A 21,214-nucleotide genomic window follows, 5' to 3' on the forward strand; every position below is an offset into this window, starting at 1 on the left:
AAACTTATGTTTTAAGTGACTTTCAGACAATGCAATTTTATCCATGGTGTCCAGAAAGCACTATTGTGTTATTCCTCAGATTTATTGTAACCTCTTGAGTTTTTATTGAAACTAAATGTTTCTAAATCCGATTATCTAGGAACCTGATATTCCTTAAGAGATTGTTATAAATTGAAAAAAATTGAAACCTCAAGTTTCTTGAATCTCCAATTATATGAGGGCCTGAAGTTCCTCCTCTTTATGACTACAGATTTATATGTGACGCAGAACTTGAGGTTCTCCACGTGATAAAGTCACTTTTTATTATGGATTGTAGTCTTTAACTCAAAATTTTGAGTATATCATTCTGGGCAGTTCAAAATGAATTTGGTCCATTCCAATTGTCAATATTTCACAATTAATGTTTACTCAAGCTAAGGTAACACTCGTATTATGAGTTGTAGCTCTTGATCTATGGCTCCAAATGAGCTACTATTATGTTACCAAATTTGAAATATTGACGCACTAAGTACCTTCAAGATAGTTGGAGAAGACTTTTTGTTATCTCATATATACTGTGTCAAATTTCTACAGTAAATTAAGGCATATAATGTTATGAACCAGAAGTTCATTGAACCAAATACACTTTTTTAGCTTGACCGATTACGTCATCTGTGTCTACCATGTCGCATGTAATCACTTACAAGTTTTGATGACTACTAACCTTACTCACAATCAAATTGTTTATTTACTGCATATTTGCAAGTTGTCACTTTAACGAGACAATCCTCCTGCCATGAGGGGGAGAAAGATTGTTCTTGAAGAACGACATGAATTGGTGTGAGATATTTATCCACCATATCAATTTGATTGTGAGAAATATCTAAGCTAGTGATTTGATAAAAGATAATGATGAAATTATATGCTAAATACGGAGGCATCTGCTTGGGTTAATGTCCCTGAGACCAACCATATTAATACAAACAATGTAAACTCCATTTGATTTGTGGGATGCAAGTGTATCCAATTGACATGGTTCTCCTAAAGAGAATGTCATTAAACAATATCACAGCTCCTAATATGGTGACACATACAAAGGGTGTAGGTACGCCATTAGGAAATGATGTCTTGGTGATACAATAATAAATCAATATGGTTGATGAACAAAGCATGTTTTGACCTAAATCTTGGTTTGGGTTCGCCACCAACCAATGAACATCTTCACTCCAAAGAAAGTGATAGATTTTTGAACGCATTTTTTGAGCATGGTCAAAATAAGACAGTCTTCCCGCCGTTAGGGGAGGAAAGACTACTGTCATTTGAATAACGGCGTGAATTTGTGTGGATTATATCCACCAAGTCTAAAGTTTTAACCTCCCAAAAAGGGAAGATCATACAAGCCCTATAATGCTCTATATGAGATTATAAGTAAAAAGATCAACATTCGCTACATAATTCATCTATGAGAGATGATTGTTCTATAAGCGACAATGTATGCCCCAGAAGTGGCATGGGTACCCAATATAAATAAGCTTATTATAGCTAATGCATGCATATAAGAATGTGTGGGATCTATGATTGTTGATCATCGATGATAATTTACATTTGGTAACTACCAAAAATCTTTAAGGGCTGTATGGATGCTATACCACGTTTCACTATGAATGTCGACAAAGTATATTATTGGCCAAATTGGAAAGAGACAATTCCAATGAAATTGAATATTTGAAACGTGATGAAATACTTAGACCTTTTAACCCTACATGGTACAAAAGGGTATTTATCAAAAGTGAAGATAAATCACTATGACACAATATCTATTTATCGAGACATGAGATTATGAATATCTTCCCTTATACGAATGACAATTTTCTATAAGTACAGTGTTACATATAGCTGTTATATTGACGAGAGATTTATGGCACGTTGTCATCGTATATTATGAAGATCTTAAAGACACATTGCTAAAAGCAAAATCTCAAAAGTAAAGTGTCATTATAAGCGTATTGCTTATCAATCCTCAAGGGATTCAAATACATGAATGATTCAAATGCAAGTCCATGAAAGGTTGAAAGAGCCTAAAGCTCACTCATGGAATTAAAGAGTCTAAAGCTAGCTCATATGTATTCATTTCGTTCTAGTCAACGAGATCTAAATTGCCTTAATGAGTACTACGACGAGACTACTATCGAATTCGAATTATGAATATAATGTTGCAACATATTCTAACTTTTGTAAAGTTATGAATTATTTAGAGCTCTTGAAGAGCTTATATGAGACATCTCAATACACAAAGATATTGATGTGTATGGCTAGGTATGCCATGACGATTTTTCAATGGTTTAAACTATACAAAGTTAAATGTGTCAATTTCTTTCTATTGTTGAGCTAGTACTTTGTGTATGAATTTGAGCATGTGAGATTGTTTCTAACCTTATCATATGAGGTAAGGCTTATTGAAAATCATCTAGTTTTGTTGGTATTGCTTAACCTTTGCAGGTATGAAAATTTGTGATGAGCCCCTATATGCAAAGCACACATGGTCGCACCTCAGTGATAGACACATCAAACCACTATACATGGTACATGTAGCTTATCACATACATGCATAATTGAGGCTTGCAACAATCAGGGGGAGATTCTCATCAGGGGGAGCATCTGGAAGTATGCTACCTAGGACATATGCGTGTTGTGATTTTTTTGTCCTTCGACCAGGGTTATTTTTGTCCCACTGGTTTTTGTTACCTGGAAAGGTTTTTAACGAGGCAACAATAAGCGCGTCCAATACGATTCATTTGTAGACATCTAAGGGGGAGTGTTGTAAATATTATTATCTATGTGGATGTCAATGTAAATACTCATTAGTTATGTACATCCCACCTCTATATAAAGGAGGCTAATGAGACTGAATGAGAATACTTCTATTTCCTCTCAATTATTCTCTCTCAATCTTCTTCCTACTTTATAACAATATGATATATATATATATATATATATATATATATATATATATATAATTGTTTGTTGTATATATTGTTAAACGATGTCTACGTTGGTTAATCAACAAAATAATAATGAAACTCACCATATCATCACCACCTTCTATCAATCATAACCTAAGAGTAACTAGCTAGGACAAAATAGTTCCCGATGATTTGTGCCCCCTCACCATCTCTCATTTCATTTTTGAACACTTTAAGGGTTTCGTACGTAGTAATTAAAACTAAAATACAAAAGACTATAACCCTTCAATTTATAATGTAGGATTTGAAAAATACATGCATGTATCGAGTACTAAAGAATACAATCGGATCGATCCACGCACCTTAAAATCATGATCCTTAGGAATATAAATATAATCGTGATGAAGTATTTAATCTTGGAAAACAGCATGCACTATATATACCAAGACCAAAAAGGCACTTTGCATTAAGAGGATTATCCATGTAGATTCCTTATATACAGGCCCGCTCACCTGCGGGACGAAAATAAAGGGACAAAACGGGACAAAACCATCCCAGCCGTTGGATCTTAATTCAGTTGATCAAACGGACAAAACGGCAAACCATTAAAACAAATTTTTTTTAACCTATTATCCAATCCCGTTTAGTCTCATGGTCAGTTACTTGGTCAGTGACATGGTCAGTTACTTGGTCAGTGACATGGTCAGTTACATGGTCAGTTACGTGACCAGTTACTTGGTCAGTGACATGGGCAGTTACTTGGTCAGTGACATGGTCAGTTACATGGTCAGTTACGTGACCAGTTACTTGGTCAGTTACGTGACCAGTTACTTGGTCAGTGACATGGGCAGTTACTTGGTCAGTGACATGGTCAGTGACATGGGCAGTTACTTGGTCAGTGACATGGTCAGTTACATGGTCAGTTACGTGACTAGTTACATGGCCAGTTACAGTTACTTGGTCAGTGACATGGTCAGTTACTTGGTCAGTGACATGGTCAGTTACGTGACCAGTTACAGTTACTTGGTCAGTGACATGTAACAGACATCCCAATTCACAATCACAAGTTATAATCATAATGCAAAAGAATATACACAAGTTCTGGGCAGTGGATGAATGAAAAAACATTCATTGAATGACAACCCAACTGATGCATATTACAATCCATTACATATAAAAAAACTTGTGATTATGCTGAAACAAAACAGAAGAAAGATCAACTTCATCCTTTACATGCTAAGTGGTGCTTCATTTGATTGCTCAGTGGGGTTGATTTGTATGCTTGACCTGCTCATATACAATATCAATGATACATTAATAAGCATGAAATAGATCACATCAAGAAATAAAAGCAAGTGTTAGTAGTAAATAAAGTTATTACCCATTAGTATTGTGCTTCTCACATGTTTTTATGTTGTGCCCAGTTTTACCACATTTTCCACAGTTTCATGTATGGAATTGCATTTTGACGACAAAATTGTGTGAAGCCATGAGCTCCTCATTAAACAAATCTATGTTGACCGTTTGAGATTTTAGTGCTCTGAATTAACATATTGCCCTACTTGAAAAAGATTTTTAAAAAAAAGAAAAAAAAAAAGCAGAAACTTTGACCGTGAGACAGAGAATGAAATCAAAATTAAGACAATGAGGCTTCCTATTCAATGATTCAATCCATTCCATGGACAAAAAGTATTGACCTTTTTTCAATTTCTTTTGACCAACTCTATATCCCAGCAAAATCAATACTTGCAAAAGAATACCAAAATTTCGACAATCAAATCAGAACACCAGAAATGAAATCATCAAACAAAATACGATGGCTCCATGATTCACCCAAACTGAAGAGAAAAAATTAAAAAAAAAAAAAAACCCTAAAATCGAGAGAGAGTAAAATCTAAGAAAAATACCTTCAAGATAGGCCAATCTTATGATGATGAGGATGAGGATGAATCAAAAATGGTATATGGGAGGCGAGGGAGGAGGAAGAACTCAAGACTGAACTTGGAGACAAGGGAGGAGGAAGAACCCAAGACTGAACGTAGAGTCTTGGTTGAGACTAAACGGGATTGGATAATAGGTTAAAAAAAAATTTGTTTTAATGGTTTGCCGTTTTGTCCGTTTGATCAACTGAATTAAGATCCAGCGGCTGGGATGGTTTTGTCCCGTTTTGTCCCTTTATTTTCGTCCCGCAGGTGAGCGGGCCTGTCCTTATATATATATCATACACTATTCTTCTCACCCCCACCTTTCTGTTACTATTATATATTGTCTCTACTGAAGTATAAAACAAAGCACTTTTCGAAGACAATAGGACCTTACATGTGAAGGTTCCATTGGCAACCTCAGAAAAACGAAACACTACTGGCAACACTCACTGATGATCAGACTATGGAGGAAAGCTAGAGGTGAGGAACAAGGTCAATGAAAAAATGATGGATTTTTTTTTTTTTTTGGAGAATAGAAAAAATGGATGAATATGTGAACCACTTGCACTTGCAAATATATATATATATATATATATATATATATATATATATATATATATATCTCAAAAAGCAAAAGGTTTCAATATCCCACTGCTGCTTCCTACCACCCTTCTGAATGCAAATTATTAACAACCAATTGCATTGAAAAGCACATAAATTCCATTCTCTTCTCTTACTTTTCTTATTATAGCTCTAGTTTTGTGATTATTTTAGTGTGACTTGTTATTATAATCCCATTAATCTTATTGGAACAAATTGCATCCAGTGTCTCTGTCATCTCGGTTCATATATACTACATGTTTTAGTATATTAAATTAAGCTAATTAGTGGTTAACTCTAATTCGATTAATTAGACTTTTCAAAAGATTGGCATGTGCATGGGATTAGCCAAAGAAGGGAATGCCATAGGTAAGGGGCAATGGAACTATACGTACGTGGATATAGTCATATAGTAAGGTTACCGTGCTAGTGAATCGCAAAACTCCAAAAACTTGAGTTGTATTTTAGGAAACAGATCACTGATCTAGTAATATCTACATCTTACAAATCAACAAATGAGAGGGAAAGTGAGTAACCATATATATATATATATATAGTAGCTTGGTTTTGAAGTTGATCATCATGAGAACCATAATTCGGATATATCTTATCAGACAACCATTAAACTCCAGAACTCACGCATGCATTTGGGGAACAGACCGTCACTCCAGACTTTCAATCACAAACTATATCAAACTTCATGGTTCTAATAATTTCTCTTTCAAAGTCAGATTAGCATTTGTCCAAGTACTAATTGAAATTATGCACAACTGCAGTAAGTCTTGTGTGCCTAACGATCCAAGCTACATAAATTACCTCCACACGAACTAATTCATGTAGTTTCCCATTGTGACTTGTGATATATGTAGAAGATGAGCATGGACCACACTCGATATTCTCGATCATGCTTTCTTGTCGAGCTGAAAATGATTTATGATTTGATATCGATAACTATAGGATGACAATCAGATCGTGATCGAGTATATTTTACACAAGCAATCAACAAGGCCGGTTAGAGAGAATTCCCTAGCTACTGCTCATTGCCTACATATATACATAGTATATATTGGATTTGATTCATAAAAAAGAGAGAAAATTCTTTTTGACTTTGGTTTCTTTCAGAGAGAGAGATAGAGGAAGAAGATCTGCACCACTAATACTCTAGTACTTTGTATTTATACAATTGAATTGCTTTGTTTATTTAACGGCCAACTGCTAAAACTGATTCCCATGAATCCACTTTGATGAATTTGGATCATTTGATCTATCTATATCTTTTACTGAAAGCTACATATAGTCTTTTAGGCTGCTAGTAAAGTATTTTGATGAACTCCTATAGGTTGAAATGAGCCAAATTCTCTCAACCTTAAGATGAGAAGCTACCTAGCATTAGCCTTTATTCAAATTCTTATAGACTCAAATCTTGAAATGGGGATAGGATGGACGCATATCTATTCATATTAATTTAACTTAATTATCTACTAGCAAGAATATACGTTTAAAAAAAAGAAAAAAAATTAACGGGTTCAAACATACTTTTTTTGTTTTGTTTTTTGTTTCACTTGAAACCCAAAGATCAATGAGTTGAACTAAGTGTCCAAGTCGAGAGATTAGATATATACAAAGGATACAAGTACAAGATAACCATTTGACATAGCTTCTACAGATTGAAGTTAAGAGTTTTCGTTTCCCCTTCTTTTAAATTTTTTGTTTCTTTGGGGCTCAAGTATACATATATGCTTTATATCTACTAGCATCATGTCCTATGCTAAATCTGATCCAATGTACATTTGATTGTTTATTCGTTATACGAAGCTAATACATAGTTTTAGAGTACGAATAAGCTAATCAGTTTATACTAGAGTTCTCTCTTGACATACAAATGCATGCGTGCAGTATGTATGTACTAAAATAGTATTCCCATTTTCAAGTATCTTATGAATGATCTATATATGTTTTAACCCTGAGCTAATTAATACAATTTCTAATAAACCTCAAACAGAGCTTAATCCTAATCTATGGCAGAAGATGGTTTCCATTTTTTGTATGTCAATTAATTACACGACTATTGGAACATCACAGTAGAATGGAGAAAAGCTCATAGCCTCCTCCAACATTGTTACATTTAAGCATAACATCCTTATATATATAATGTCCAATTGCGCTCTCTCTCTCTCTCTCTCTCTCTCTCTCTCTCTTTCTCTCTCTCTCTCTCATTTCACAGATGGAGTACTCAAACACCACTAGTTTGGCACCTTAGTTAAAAGGAATTCTAAATTGAGGCTAAACATATGGCACCGCCATTAACTTGAGTATCATTCTTAAGATAGAGAATATCGAGGGCTTTGAAATGAAATCAAAGTAGTAGTAACCAATTGTAATGCAGTCCCTAAATGCTGGGCACTACAACTTTGTATGTCAATCAGAATACCTGTGTGAATTGATAACATATATGCAAGTATATGTATACATCTCTAAGCACGTATTACATATTCTGGTGAGGAATCAAGTCCACTTATTCTCGACACTATGAGAGGAAACCCCTTTAGTTGCTTTAACAAAGTGTGGATGCTTGATTGTCACATCTTTTCAAAGTTTCAGGTGAGGAAATTCCAAGAGATTGGTCAAGTCTGTTAAATCTTCACATTGTGATTCCTCTTTACAAATTAAGCTCATTTCAAAATGGCTTGGCCTTTTTCTACCTTTTCCTACATGCTCCTAAAACAGAAGAACGTACCTCTAGGGAGTGGAACACTCAAAAACTGTAGTTATATGTGTAAGGAAAATACTATACTAACACCATATTTGATTTGTTCATCAAATTTGCTTATCAAATTTGTTTAGTATATATAAGTCCCCGGGACTAGCAGACAATAGAGAACAACAGACAATAATGCTCTAGTTTGATCATCACATGTCCAGCTAAATACAAGTGAGATTTAAAGTGAACTCAGAATGAATGAGAAATTGTTATGAGTGTCTACGGCTAAACGTTACCAAATGATACGTATTTACTCCAGGACCACCTAATAATTCCTCCTCACTTGAAAAAGTGAAATACATGCAACACATTTGATGAAGCAAAATTTTGGCAAGTGTAGCGATTCAAGTGTATTTTTCTTTTAATTAAAAAAGAGGGAGTGGGTTATAATTGTCATTTAAATGAGGCCCAGGCTAACTAGGTGCTTTTAATAAAGCTAGGGACACTCATTTGGGTTCTCTCATATAGAATCAAAGCAATATATCATCTCCCAAGAGTGCTTATATATTTAAACCTTCGAACCCCATCTTTCCCATGGAAGCCAAAACACTCCAGTATAGTTTTGCAAACATGGCTTCCACCACCACCACAACTCAAACTCCTCCCAACAACACAAACACCAGTCTTTGCTTCTCCAACTATCTCCAATCCCTGTCCCAAACACCCCACAGGCTCAGAAAGAGAATGCTTGCCACCTGGACCCCAGACCAGGAGCTCAACCAAGTGAGGCAAAGGTCAGGGGCTGATATGAAGAGAAAACTCAAGTGGTATGATCTCATGGCTCTTGGTGTTGGAGGCATGCTTGGCGTTGGAGTCTTTGTCACAACAGGTTCTGTAGCCCACAAAACAGCTGGTCCTTCTGTCTTCATATCCTATATCATTGCAGGAATATCAGCCCTTCTTTCTTCCTTGTGTTACACTGAATTTTCTGTTCAAATTCCAGTTGCTGGTGGTGCTTTTAGTTATCTCAGAGTGACTTTTGGTATATGATCTACTACCCTATTACTGGTTAATCGATGTTATTGGCTTCATTTTCTGGTTCTTATCTTACTTTCATTTCATGTGTGAATAGGAGAATTTGTAGGTTATTTTGCTGGGGCAAATATACTCATGGAGTATGTATTGTCAAATGCTGCTGTGGCAAGGAGTTTTACAGAGTATTTATCCTCTGCATTTGGAGAAGATGATCCGAGGACATGGAGAGTAGAAGTGGATGGGTTAGTAAAGGGCTATAATATGTTGGACTTCCCAGCTGTTGCTCTTATTCTACTTCTCACTTTCTGCCTTTGCCATAGGTACGTACTTCTACTTCTTCCTTAGCTTGTATGTATTTTCATAATCTAGCTGCCCAACATTTGCATCTAGACCTTTTGAGGCATCGAGTTGGTGGACATTTGTATATAGTTTCTAGCTTTTCAATCAATACATTATCATTGCTGACATCACGTACCATTAGTATAATTGATGAAGTCCCAATTATTATTGGGTTATGAAGCAATGGTGATCTTTAGTCTGAAAATGATGGGTGTTGATTTCTTTTCGATAATATGTAGCACAAAGGAAAGCTCCACACTGAACCTTGTTATGACGGTGTTTCATGTGGTGTTCTTTGGATTTATTATAATTGCTGGTTTCTGCATTGGGAGCACCAACAACTTGGTGAAGCCTAAGGGACTAGCGCCTTTTGGTGTTAGAGGAGTTCTTGATGGGGCAGCTATAGTTTATTTCAGTTACATCGGCTACGATTCAGCTTCAACCATGGCCGAAGAGATCCAAAACCCTTCGCAGAGCCTGCCCGTCGGCATCATTGGTTCCGTTGTCATTACCTCCATGCTTTATTGCCTTATGGCCTTGTCCTTGTGTTTGATGGTTCCTTACAACAAGGTCAGTACATTACGTATTTTAATTTGAATGTTTTCTTACTAGACAATTTGACATGTTATGTGATGAGAATCAATTAGTGGGCTATATATCCCTAATAATTGGAATTCTTGGAGTGATCCACAGATATCAGAGAAAATATCATTTTCAGTGGCTTTCAGACAGATTGGTTGGGACTGGGCAAGTAACGTGGTTGGGGCTGGTGCAAGCTTGGGGATTGTTGCTTCACTCTTGGTTGCCATGTTAGGCCAAGCCAGGTACCTTTGTGTTATTGGCAGGGCGCGGCTAGTGCCATCCTGGTTAGCCAAGGTGCATCCTTCAACAGGCACTCCACTGAATGCCACACTCTTCCTTGGTAAATTAGTCAATAATTTTATGCTTTTTGATTGCTTCTCATAAATCTTATCCCCCTATATTTTTTGTTACATTGGAATCGAACCTCTCGTCTATTATAGTCCAAACCTAATTTCCAACCTCCCTCACCAAATCTTTTCTCTATTTACATCGCAAGAAAGAAAATTACAGACAGATGATGGCAAAAGCACTTGCGTCAACAAGAATTTCAGGCAATACCTGTGATATAGGACTTTGCAACAACATCAAGCAACCAATACATCTTGTCATATGTTGACATTTAATTATAATCAATTGCCTTAAGTTGACGCATCAAATCATACAAAAAGTGAAATAGTTGAAGAAATAAAGAGTAGAAAACCAGACAATTTAACCGGTGAATCTTTTATGGTGTAGGACTCTGCACAGCATCAATTGCACTCTTCACTGACCTCGAAATAGTGATTGAAATGATCTCCATCGGCACCCTCTTGGTGTTCTACCTTGTGGCCAATGCTCTCATTTATCGTCGATATGTGATCATCACCAACAACCCCCCATTTCAAACTCTCTTGTTCCTCTTCCTCCTTTCATCTAGTGCCATCGGCTTTTCCGTGTCCTGGAAGCTTAACCAACAACGCTGGGGGTTACCGCTTTTCGGAATGTCAACAGTTACCATCATTGCCTTCTTCAACTACATGGTACCTTGTGTTTGCCATCCCACTGGGTGGTCGATGCCATTCATGCCATGGCCGGCTGCACTATCTATCTTCCTTAATGTGTTTCTCATGACCACGCTAAAGAAGTTCTCATTCGAAAGGTTTGCCATATGGGCATGTTTCATAACATTGTTCTATCTATTGTATGGTGTTCACTCGACTTATAAGGCAGAGGAGAGGGAGAGTACTGGTGTTGATGAAGTGAATCCAAGCTCAGCAGTGCAACAAATAAAGCTAGATATTCAAGTAGTTTGACTAGCTATTAGCATACTTAATTGTATTTTCTGTATCTTTATTTTCATAGCACTTTTTGTGCTACTTCATTTTGTTTAGGGAATTCCCATCAAGCAAAGAGGAATTCAGATCAGATAGAATGACAAAGTTAATTGTCCATAAAACTGTCAAAGCAAAAGGAAACCAAAGTACTTCTGTGTATGTGTATGTGTCTGTCACTAGTTTTTCTGCACTTCCCTTTTTCCCTTCTGCTGCCTCATCATATAAACTCTTTTCTAGCACACACAAACAGAAGAAAAAGAGAAAAGATCATATAAGCTTTTTATGAGAGTGGAAAGACGACTGCAGTCATACGGATTGTAATGATGGGCATCAAAGAGAACCTCATGATTCAATTGAAAAGAAAGCGGGGAAATTATGAACCTCACTAAAAGTCAAAGTTTTCATGTTTATATCATTTACTAAGTTTTCATGTTTATATCATTTACTAAAATTTCCTTTTTTACAAGGACAACATATTAATGCTTCTTAGTCTTACATAGATACTGTAGTTTTCTACTCAGAATTCATGACATCCTCCAAAGAAAATAAGAGATTCTCTCAAATTAAGCAAGATTATAATCTGTTGTCCAGAAACCCAAAGGCTAAACTTTTCAACTTCATGTTTTTATCTAAAATCCACTTGTATAATTAAGGAAACCAATAATCCTTATGGCGGAAATACAGAAGTTTTCACTTTCAGATAATTAAGAAAGAATTGATCTTAAGAAATCCAAAGGCTAAATATTTTAAGTTTCATCATTTGCTAAAATTTTCTTTTGTATAAGGAAAAATTATCATTGCTTTGTCTTAGCTGAAGTTTCCCACATAAGTACTCACTAGATTACAAGATCTCAAATTACGAAAGATTATTTTTCTTAACAAATCCATAAGCAAAATTTTCTTCAAATCCACTTTGAAACACATAGATGAGCGAGGCAATTTATAGAACAAAGCTAGAGCTTGAACAAAGACACTTACCGGCAGATAGCCAGAACAACTTGTAGTCAATCGACCATGATATTTTTAGAGCAGTCCCATATCCTGCACCCTCTGTTGCATTGAAAAACACAACAGCTTTGTATTCGTAGATACTTCTTGGAGAAGAACTCATATATACTTATAATCTAATTCCAGATAAAATGAATATCAGCTGTAATTTAAAATGACCACATATTTGGTCTGAAGAACTCGTGTACTTATCCAACTAGTATATGAATCTGACCTCAGCTTTTCCATAAAATATCTACAAACCAATTATTTGATGTACAAGTAATTATTTTTTCAAGTTCAGAACCCACCTTGTTCCTAAAGGAAAGGAGGTACCATTAAACTCAGAGATCATTGCTATAAAGATCATTCAACAAAGATAGTAAGAGTGTCATACATGAAAAGCTAGTATATACTTTCATTTCCTTGTTAGCTAAGCTACATATTGCTTCATGCAAAAAGGAATGGAATAACAATGTTAGCAATAGCTTCTGAGTCTGATGTTACATTCTGTCCAGCCCAGACCATTTGATTGAGCATAGGGCGACCAGGATTATAAGGGTCCTGTGCCATCAGGCAAGTCCTTCAAAGAGAAGTAAGAAACCATTTCTGTTCAATATCACATTTCAAAAACAATTCACACACACAAATCATAACAGAATATTAAGAACTACAGTGTACAGTGGGTCATAGGGTCCCAAATTCCATTGAGGCACTGATGATTGCACTAGAAAGATCAACTAGTGGGATCTGACAAAATTGCATCCATTGGACCACTTCCTGTGATTGATTAATGTCACTGCCATAACACCAGAAAGAGAGAACTTTACCTGCAACTTCTAGTGTTCCATTGAGATCCTTTATTGTGATTTTGCCCTTTACCCAGTTCATGGACCCATCATATCTCTGAGATATAAGATAATCAATGATAGTACCCCTCCCCCAAAACCCCATACACACAATGTATGTCTGATTATTCCAATGGCCAGAATCAAAAGAGTTGAGGTCTGTCTGCCCGAATCATAGTCTCACATTGCCCAAGAAAAGGTGTCTCCCCTTCCATATTTGTAATTTAAAATACAATCTCTCCCTATTAAGTGACTTCAATGGTGGAAACAGAGACACATCCCTCTTCCAACTATCGTTTGATATCCTACTCTCAAATTGTTAAGGTCTGTATGCCCGAATCATAGTCTCACATTGCCCAAGAAAAAGTGTCTGCCCTTCCATCATTGTAAATTAAAATACAATCTTCCCTAATAAGTGACTTCAATGGTGGAAACAGAGAAACATCCCTCTTCCAACTATCATTTGATATCCTATTCTCATATTCAATTTCTCCTTTCTCCATTATAAAAGTGTTGGAGTGAGGTATATTGCTAATTTGCTATGGATTCTTCATTTCACCGCCGTTGATTTTAGGACTCCATAAAATTGAGTAAAAATATCGAACAAACCATAAAGTTTGCCAAATTTCTTTCATTTGGGAAACAAACTTTACCAGACCCAAAAAGAATAAAGGAAACAAACTTTCACTAAAAAGACAAGAGAGCAAAATAATAGAAAGTGATTCCTTTAAAGAACTCTCTCTTATAGTTGCAAGAGTTTGTTTTTGGTTGGATGTTTGAAGATGTTAGTCAAACTTAAGACCCCATGGACCCCAAGTAAAGGCCAGCTGTTTGAAATACTTTGGGACAAATAAAGTGACTGCTATAGATTCTTCATTTTCTAAACTCTTCTAAAGCAAACAACTGCCATAATATTATACATTTGCTTAATGTAAAGTTCTAAAGCCAACAGCCCTTGGGATAGGGCTCTGAGAGAATGGCTTTGAACTCCTATATAGATATTTCATCAATATGTCACAAAATAAAACTTGTTAAAAAGTGAGGACGAAGTTAGGAATGACCATTTATCAGAAGCCAAATTGTTGGTACTTAACCACCAAATCCTTTAACTGACCTTTGTCTGGATCTAAATTTTCTTTCACTGGTCAAGAGCCCCTCCATGCTATTACTACTCTATGGTTGTTAGAATTAATCTGTATTCATGTCTCTATGTTTTAGTCTTGTGCTCCTAGAATTCTTCAAAAAGAATTCATCATGCTAAATTATACTCTTAGACTAGTTCTTTCTGAAGTTCAGTTAGGAAGGGAATATAACCCATGCACAGGGTTCAGAAAGTCCTCTTCATTTGATAAACACAGGTGTGGGGGCTAGTCGCTCTAGTGGTCGAGGAGCGTTAACCCCTGCACCAAGAACAAAATTCAAATCCTCGCTCCCCCTTTGGCCCCTCCCTCGTAACAGAACAGGGAAAAAGGCCACCAAAAGTGTGTTTATCCAGTTGCTTGGTTGTCTCTGTAAAGTACTAAGTATTAGACATAGGGAGAAAAATCTTGATGATAAATCCACTTTGCCTCGGATTAAAATGGCCAAGGCTTGGATTTGGAATCGTGTTTCTGATAAGGCTTATTGAAACAAGGAACTGGAGTGATTAGCTATGGGCCTATGGCCAAGTAATTTGGGCCCTATCAGTCCCACATTAAGAAAGGCAATTCTTAACATACAGACTCTCAACCCCATAACTCCGAAATTTTTTCTTGGAGCTCCTCCTTATTCCTCACAATCCAACACTTCACTGGAGCCCCCGGCTAAGCCAAGGGTTATTACAAGTTAATCTAAGAGTTGTCACAAAGAGGTGTGTTAGGGAAAGGGCTGGAATAGATTGTTTCTGTTACTATTCTTTAAAACATTTTACTATTATGTTCTAATATAATTATCAAAGGTTCTCCAAAAAAAAAAAACGACACCAAGGTTGCTCTAATTTTTTAGGGTTGCTTATATAGATTCTGGAGATAGAACCGTGAAAATGTTTGGCAGTGCACTATACAATACTTGCTATTATGAACTTAAATAGTAGTTAACAATAAAAAAGCACAGGTTGAAAACAAGTTAACAATAAAAAACAGATAAAAAAATCATATAGAATCAATGGTCTGGCAACCTCAGCAGATATAAAACCATAAAACTAAAATCTTTTCATTCAAAGAAATTAATTTGCGGGTCTGATACCAGAAGAAAATCTACACATAAGCATTCACATATCATCACACACACTGCCTCCACAATAAAACCATTTCAAAATCAGGAAATCAATAGATTCTAATCATGCATTGAATCACGAATCAACTACAAAAAGGAGACAGGTAAATTCAACATCTTGTAGTAACTAACAACATGATGACAAGTTCATGCATCTATCTGCCTGTCAACAAATCAAATTATCAACTACAAGGGCAGATATCCTATCATACTATTTCTTTTGTCAACAATAAAGGAAGAAAAAGAAAGAAGATCATCCTAACTTTGCATGTTCCGGTAAGAGTAAGCAGCAAACTTACAAACGAACAGTTCAAGTGTAAACGAAGTTCCATCCATCTAAGCATGGGAAGACTCCACCTTCGCCTTCTTTTTCCTCTTCCTTTCCAATAATGCATTCACAAAAGCATCCACAATCTGCTGGTGGGATTCGATCATGGCCTCATTACGCTTCAGCTCCATCTCCATTCGCATCTTCTCAATCTCCATTGTCATTTCCATCTTCATTTTCTCCATCCTCACAAACCCTTCTCCCAACCGCATAATCGATGAAGCCAAGTCTTCAACAGGATCCATATCTCTCTTAATCCCAACAACACTACTCTTCTCAACAAACTTTGATCCTGATAAACAAGAATACCCATCAAACTCCTTAAAACGCACATTGCGCTTTGCATTCCCATCAACAATGCCACTACTCTTTGGCCGAAAACCGGCAGGTACAAAATCCCTATCACTTCTAATATCAACTCCATAGTCCCCATGTTTCCTGAAACTGTGCTTAAGATTCACATCAGTCTTGCCATTACTCTTTGGCCCAAACCCTTGATTAACATAATCTTCACCTTCAGAATAAAAGCTAGAATTCTCATCAACGTCAGGACTAAAATCCCTACCAACATTTCCATTAAATTTCACCAAATTACGAGCCTTTAGCGAAAACCCACCTCCAAACTCACCACCACTATCGAATCCCGGATCCGGGCCGGACTCCATTTCATCCATGAGATGAAACAAAGCCCACGACGAGGAAAACCGACCCGGGTACCCAGAAGCCCGCTGCTTCTCAGCGCGGTACCGCTTGCGGAGCTTCTCCATCTTATGACGGCACTGCAGCGCGGTCTTGGGCGGGGAGGAGGGAGCCGCGGCGGCGGTAGCGGCGGCGACGTGGTCCCAGTCGGCGGATTTGAGATTGGTGCGGCGGAGAGCGAACCAGCGGTCGCGGTAGGCGAGGATGAGGGAGCGGGCCTCGTCCTGGGTCCAGCAGGGGGGTGGGACCCGGCGGGGTTTGGTGGGGAGGGCGGTGGTGGTGACGACGGTGGACATGGTTGGGTTGCGGTGAAGGAGAGGAGAGGGGGTGGTTTTGATTTGGTTGGTGGCATATTGTGGGGTTGGTGAAGGCGGTGAGGTAATGCTAACGTGCGCGGGGTGGCGCAGTTGGGCGGCGGGTGAAAAGGTCGCACAGGGAGTCCGCCACGATAGGGGCCACTACGGGTGCGGCCAGTCAGCCCACACCATACATTACGTACGGAGTTCGGTACTGCTGCCGTGCTCCACGTGGAACGTCACCACCAAAACGAAAAACTATGGGCTATCATATCATGTATTAATGGGATTTGTCTATTGTGCGTGGCTGCACGGTTCGTCTCCTAACTATTTCAGTTTAAATTTCTCTGTACAATCTCAGAGGCAAAATTCATATACGCAAACTTTCGTTCAATCGTCGTCGAGTATCGTTGCATTTAGTCAGTGTCTTGTACATAATTCGTCAGTATAATATCTAGTGTGTCATTCACGACCTCATTCATCCGATATAGTAACGATGATATAGCCACACTTCCTTCCTTCATTATTGTAGTCTCAATTCGTTAACATCGTAAATTTGTGTACAATGTTAGAGGTAAATTCAGATCCGTACGTTTACTATAGTCAAATTTCGTTGCTCTACCTGCTCACCATTCCCATTAAATTCCAACGTCATCATCAGTTAATCCATCAGTCCATTCATCAACTCTAGTAGCTAGCCTTTCGTATACATATTCGTAACTCTGGACAACCATTAATATTTCAGCGGCAAGTCTGTTAGATCAATCGCAAATTTCCAACAAATATGTTCAACGGTCCCAGTAGTTCGTCAACAAGCCGTCCGCCATCGCGTTCATTCATCGGATCTAATAGCCTGTCGTATGTTGTAGTCACCTGTACTAAAATATCGTCAGTTTCTGTATACAAATTCGTAGCTGTGATGAACCAAAATTTCAGATTCAATTCCTTATTCGCCACTTTACGTCACTTACAGTCAAAAATCGTATCATTTTGTGCTGGGGGTGTGTACACTCCGGCACCAACCATCAACAACTCTGGTTCAACGAAAAGGTAACGTATATCCTTCCGTATGCTGAAGCCTCGTATCGTTCAGTACGATAACCTTACGTTCGTTATAGGCAACTATCGTACAAAGTTGTCAACCACTTGACATTTCGTCACGCATCATCCTGAACAATAATGCTATGACCACCAGTACATATATTTTATGTCTTCCACCCAGATCCATTGGAGAATCAACGGGTGAAGAATGCTATATTAATTTCCCATTAATTTGACCCACAGTAATGGTCTTATTCAAGTATTGCGCTCATGTTCTGAGCGCATGAGCGGTTTCATCAACCTCTGTTTGGAATTATGAGGTGAAACAGGTAATTGTTCTGTCAAGAATCTTTCAATGGAAATTGATTTTCTCCATTAAAGCTAGCTTCTCCACAACTAGTTACAAAATTATCCAAATTTCCAAATTTGTGGTTTCTATTTGTTCGTGAAGGAAATATGATTTGGTTAGGGTATGGGTCTCTTGGCTTTTCTATTAGATGGGTATTATAGCTTTGCCGCCAACTAGTGTGTACTGGGTATCAAGGTGTGGATTTGTAATTTCATGGCCCACGAGCTCCAAACCTTCCGGGACTGAGTTGTTGATACTTGATAGCTCATTCAAACTATTGGAGCCCGTGTGTGTGCCCTGGTTTGTGCCTCCAACACGCTGAGATGTAAATTCAGGCACATTGCAGCTTGCTCTCTCCTGTTTTATTGTGGCATAGAGAAAGGCCTCTCTCTTTTTATTTTATTTTATATTTTAATAATACATGTTAAATAGTTATCATGACTGAGGCGAGGATAGCAACTTACATTGCCCATAGTTTCTTCTTCTTGGTTCTGCCGGTTCATTTGGGGTAGTATTATCACCGTTACGTCCAATATCTTCACATTCTCTGAGTCAAAGACAAAATCAAAAATCATACAAAAGTGATTTGCCAAATGAAAAAGACTCCATATATAAATTCTTTAAAGAGGAAATAACCAGAAAAGGTGAATGAAGGAATTTACACCTGGGAAGCAGAAGGCAACACTGAAAAAAAAAAAGCCCGCAGTATCCACGTCACGACTAGTTGAATCCGTTTCTTTTTTAAGGCATGTAAATGTGAAATAAAAATGTCTAATCAAATTCTATGACAAATCTTACCTATAACACCATAATCGATTCTATATTAAAAGACAGGAAAAAAAACATAGAATATATTCCAAATCTAATCAAAAGGTACAAATATGTATATATAGAACTTATACCTACCCTGCCAGTCAATTGACAACAGAAGTTACTCAGCAAATTGGGACGATTGGGGGCAGTTCCCTTCTGATCCTTGTTCTTCTGTTTGGCAACACCTTGTGCCTTGTTCGCTTTTTGTCCATTCCTGCTCTTCTTCATCTTTTCATCATGGATATCGATCCTTCACTACTTTTCTCATGGTGCGTCCAATTTTGATATTGAGACTACAAGTTTTGTTGGCAACAAGGTTATTATAAGCATTGCTGGGTGAGACTAGGCTTTCTACATAGCCGACACGACAAGGATAATAAACTCTAAATTCTAACTTCATCCTCTGTACAATTCTATATGAATGTGTTAAAATAAGAAGAAAGAGTGATGAGAATAAAGAAGAAGAAAAGAGACGATATATATAGGGTGTAGAAAAATGATGGTAAGGTATGATCATTTTATTTAAGTCATAATTTTTTTTAATGACGATGCATCAATTAAGGGCTTTGTTGTGCTGATGACATAATATAATTGGTATGATTTTTATGAATACCAAATTAATTGAAAAAACAACATTAACTCTCAATTAATTGACTCATAAATTATTGATTGTTTTGAGTAAGAGTGTTTCTATTGGGACCTCCAAATCTGCTCAGTTGACCTCACTCTATTATGAATTATTAAATGACATATATAACCTCTTATAAAATGACTATTAAGAACAATAATTATACCCAAAAAAATATTATATTTAATTTCTCTAGACTTTCCAATTCAATAATATTATATTGCATTCTTTATTATTTTCCTTATCTATTTTCATTTTTCAATTTCACTACATACTCATTAAAGCATTTATATATATTTAATAAGAATTAAAACTATAATCAAGATCATGTGACAGAAAAATTTCTATCATCATATATGTTGAACGCATATTGGTGAGGGATAACAAAAGAAATCATTTTATGACCTAAATCCCAGTCTATTTATTATATTTACAAAAAAAAAAGAGCTAGTAGTAAAAAAAATCTAAAAAGCTATTAAATAATTAATCATGAGGTACAGAAAATAGAGAAAATAATTAAACATTAAGAAAAATTACTCTTCATTTTTTTTTTTTGCACATCTACAAGAGAAAAAAAAAGTAAAAAAAAAAAAATCTTTTTTATTAGAAATTAATTTTTAAAGCCCAATACCTTGTGTTTGAGTTTCTTTTTTATTAGATAAGAGATTTATGTAATCTAGTTAAGGAATGAATATGTAATTAATAGTTTGTTTGCAAATTATATGAGTGAGGTTATTTCAGGAACTTGAGTGAGGTTTAGTGAGTAAATTTAGTATTTGAAAATTTAATAGGAGGTGTAAAAAGCAAGGAGGTCAAGTGAGTAAATTTAGAGGTTCCAATAGAAAAACTCTTTGAGTAATATTGTTATGGGTAAATTTGGTATGTGGAAAAGTAGCAGTTGACTCATCATGCTAATATAGGAAAGTAAGCTGATGTGGATGCTTAGTCACTGGACCGCAATTAATAAAAAAATTTGCCCTGGATTACATTCAAAATAGGTCATGATTTTTGGACTTAAAACTAATTAACTCTTTATTTAATGAAAGACAACCACATTAGCAACCTGATTCCTCCGAATCAATGAAGTAAACTAACAACAAATCCACAAATACTGAAGAAAGATGACGCGATTCGAAAAGATCAAGAAAAATCACAGAGGTCGTGGCTTTGGAATTTGTAGTTCTATCTAGAAGAGTCTAAAATCTCATATATCAAAGCAGTACGTGAGGGGAATCAAAAAACCATTGGCTATTGATAGGTGGCGAAGAAAAAAATCCACCACTATCAACCAAGGTAGATAGAAACAGATGCATGAGTAGGAAAAGGGTTTTGCAACAGTTGATCAAAAAGTGACGAAATGCATAATGACAGATGGAGAATAAAAGGGTTGTACCACACTTGGTCCAAAGGTGACGAAAGTTTATGGCACTTTATTTTCTTTGTGACCCAAGAATATGAAGGATAGTAAAAAAACATTACCAAGCTAGCTATTGTCACCAGCAAATCAACTTAGCAATAAGGCGTGCGCGGGGCTG

The 21,214-nt window shown here is 36.6% G+C and overlaps 2 protein-coding genes across 2 annotated transcripts; one reads left to right on the forward strand and one right to left on the reverse strand.

The window, feature by feature from the left end:
* Positions 1–8,723: 8,723 nt before the first annotated feature.
* Positions 8,724–11,536, forward strand: LOC112178554 (cationic amino acid transporter 6, chloroplastic). The gene is made up of 5 exons (XM_024316704.2): positions 8,724–9,210; positions 9,301–9,523; positions 9,782–10,112; positions 10,236–10,464; positions 10,860–11,536. The coding sequence occupies exons 1-5, from the start codon at positions 8,763–8,765 to the stop codon at positions 11,414–11,416; spliced, it is 1,788 nt and encodes a 595-aa protein (XP_024172472.1). The 5' UTR covers positions 8,724–8,762; the 3' UTR covers positions 11,417–11,536.
* Positions 11,537–15,551: 4,015 nt separating this feature from the next.
* LOC112178555 (protein FIP2) lies at positions 15,552–17,310 on the reverse strand. The gene has a single exon (XM_024316705.2). It carries the CDS (start codon positions 16,846–16,848, stop codon positions 15,862–15,864), a length of 987 nt encoding a protein of 328 aa, XP_024172473.1. The 5' UTR covers positions 16,849–17,310; the 3' UTR covers positions 15,552–15,861.
* Positions 17,311–21,214: the final 3,904 nt, after the last annotated feature.

This window comes from Rosa chinensis, chromosome 7, assembly GCF_002994745.2.
Source record: "Rosa chinensis cultivar Old Blush chromosome 7, RchiOBHm-V2, whole genome shotgun sequence".
Taxonomy (NCBI): Eukaryota; Viridiplantae; Streptophyta; class Magnoliopsida; order Rosales; family Rosaceae; genus Rosa; species Rosa chinensis.

What these genes read in the sequence shown, in the direction of transcription:
- LOC112178554 (XM_024316704.2), top strand. Translation starts at nt 8,763, where the DNA reads ATGGAAGCCAAAACACTCCAGTATAGTTTTGCAAACATGGCTTCCACC. An exon ending in TGATGGTTCCTTACAACAAG is followed by an intron (nt 10,113 to 10,235) that starts GTCAGTACATTA and finishes AGTGATCCACAG; the next exon opens with ATATCAGAGAAAATATCATT. An exon ending in GAATGCCACACTCTTCCTTG is followed by an intron (nt 10,465 to 10,859) that starts GTAAATTAGTCA and finishes TTTATGGTGTAG; the next exon opens with GACTCTGCACAGCATCAATT.
- LOC112178555 (XM_024316705.2), bottom strand. Translation starts at nt 16,848, where the DNA reads ATGTCCACCGTCGTCACCACCACCGCCCTCCCCACCAAACCCCGCCGG.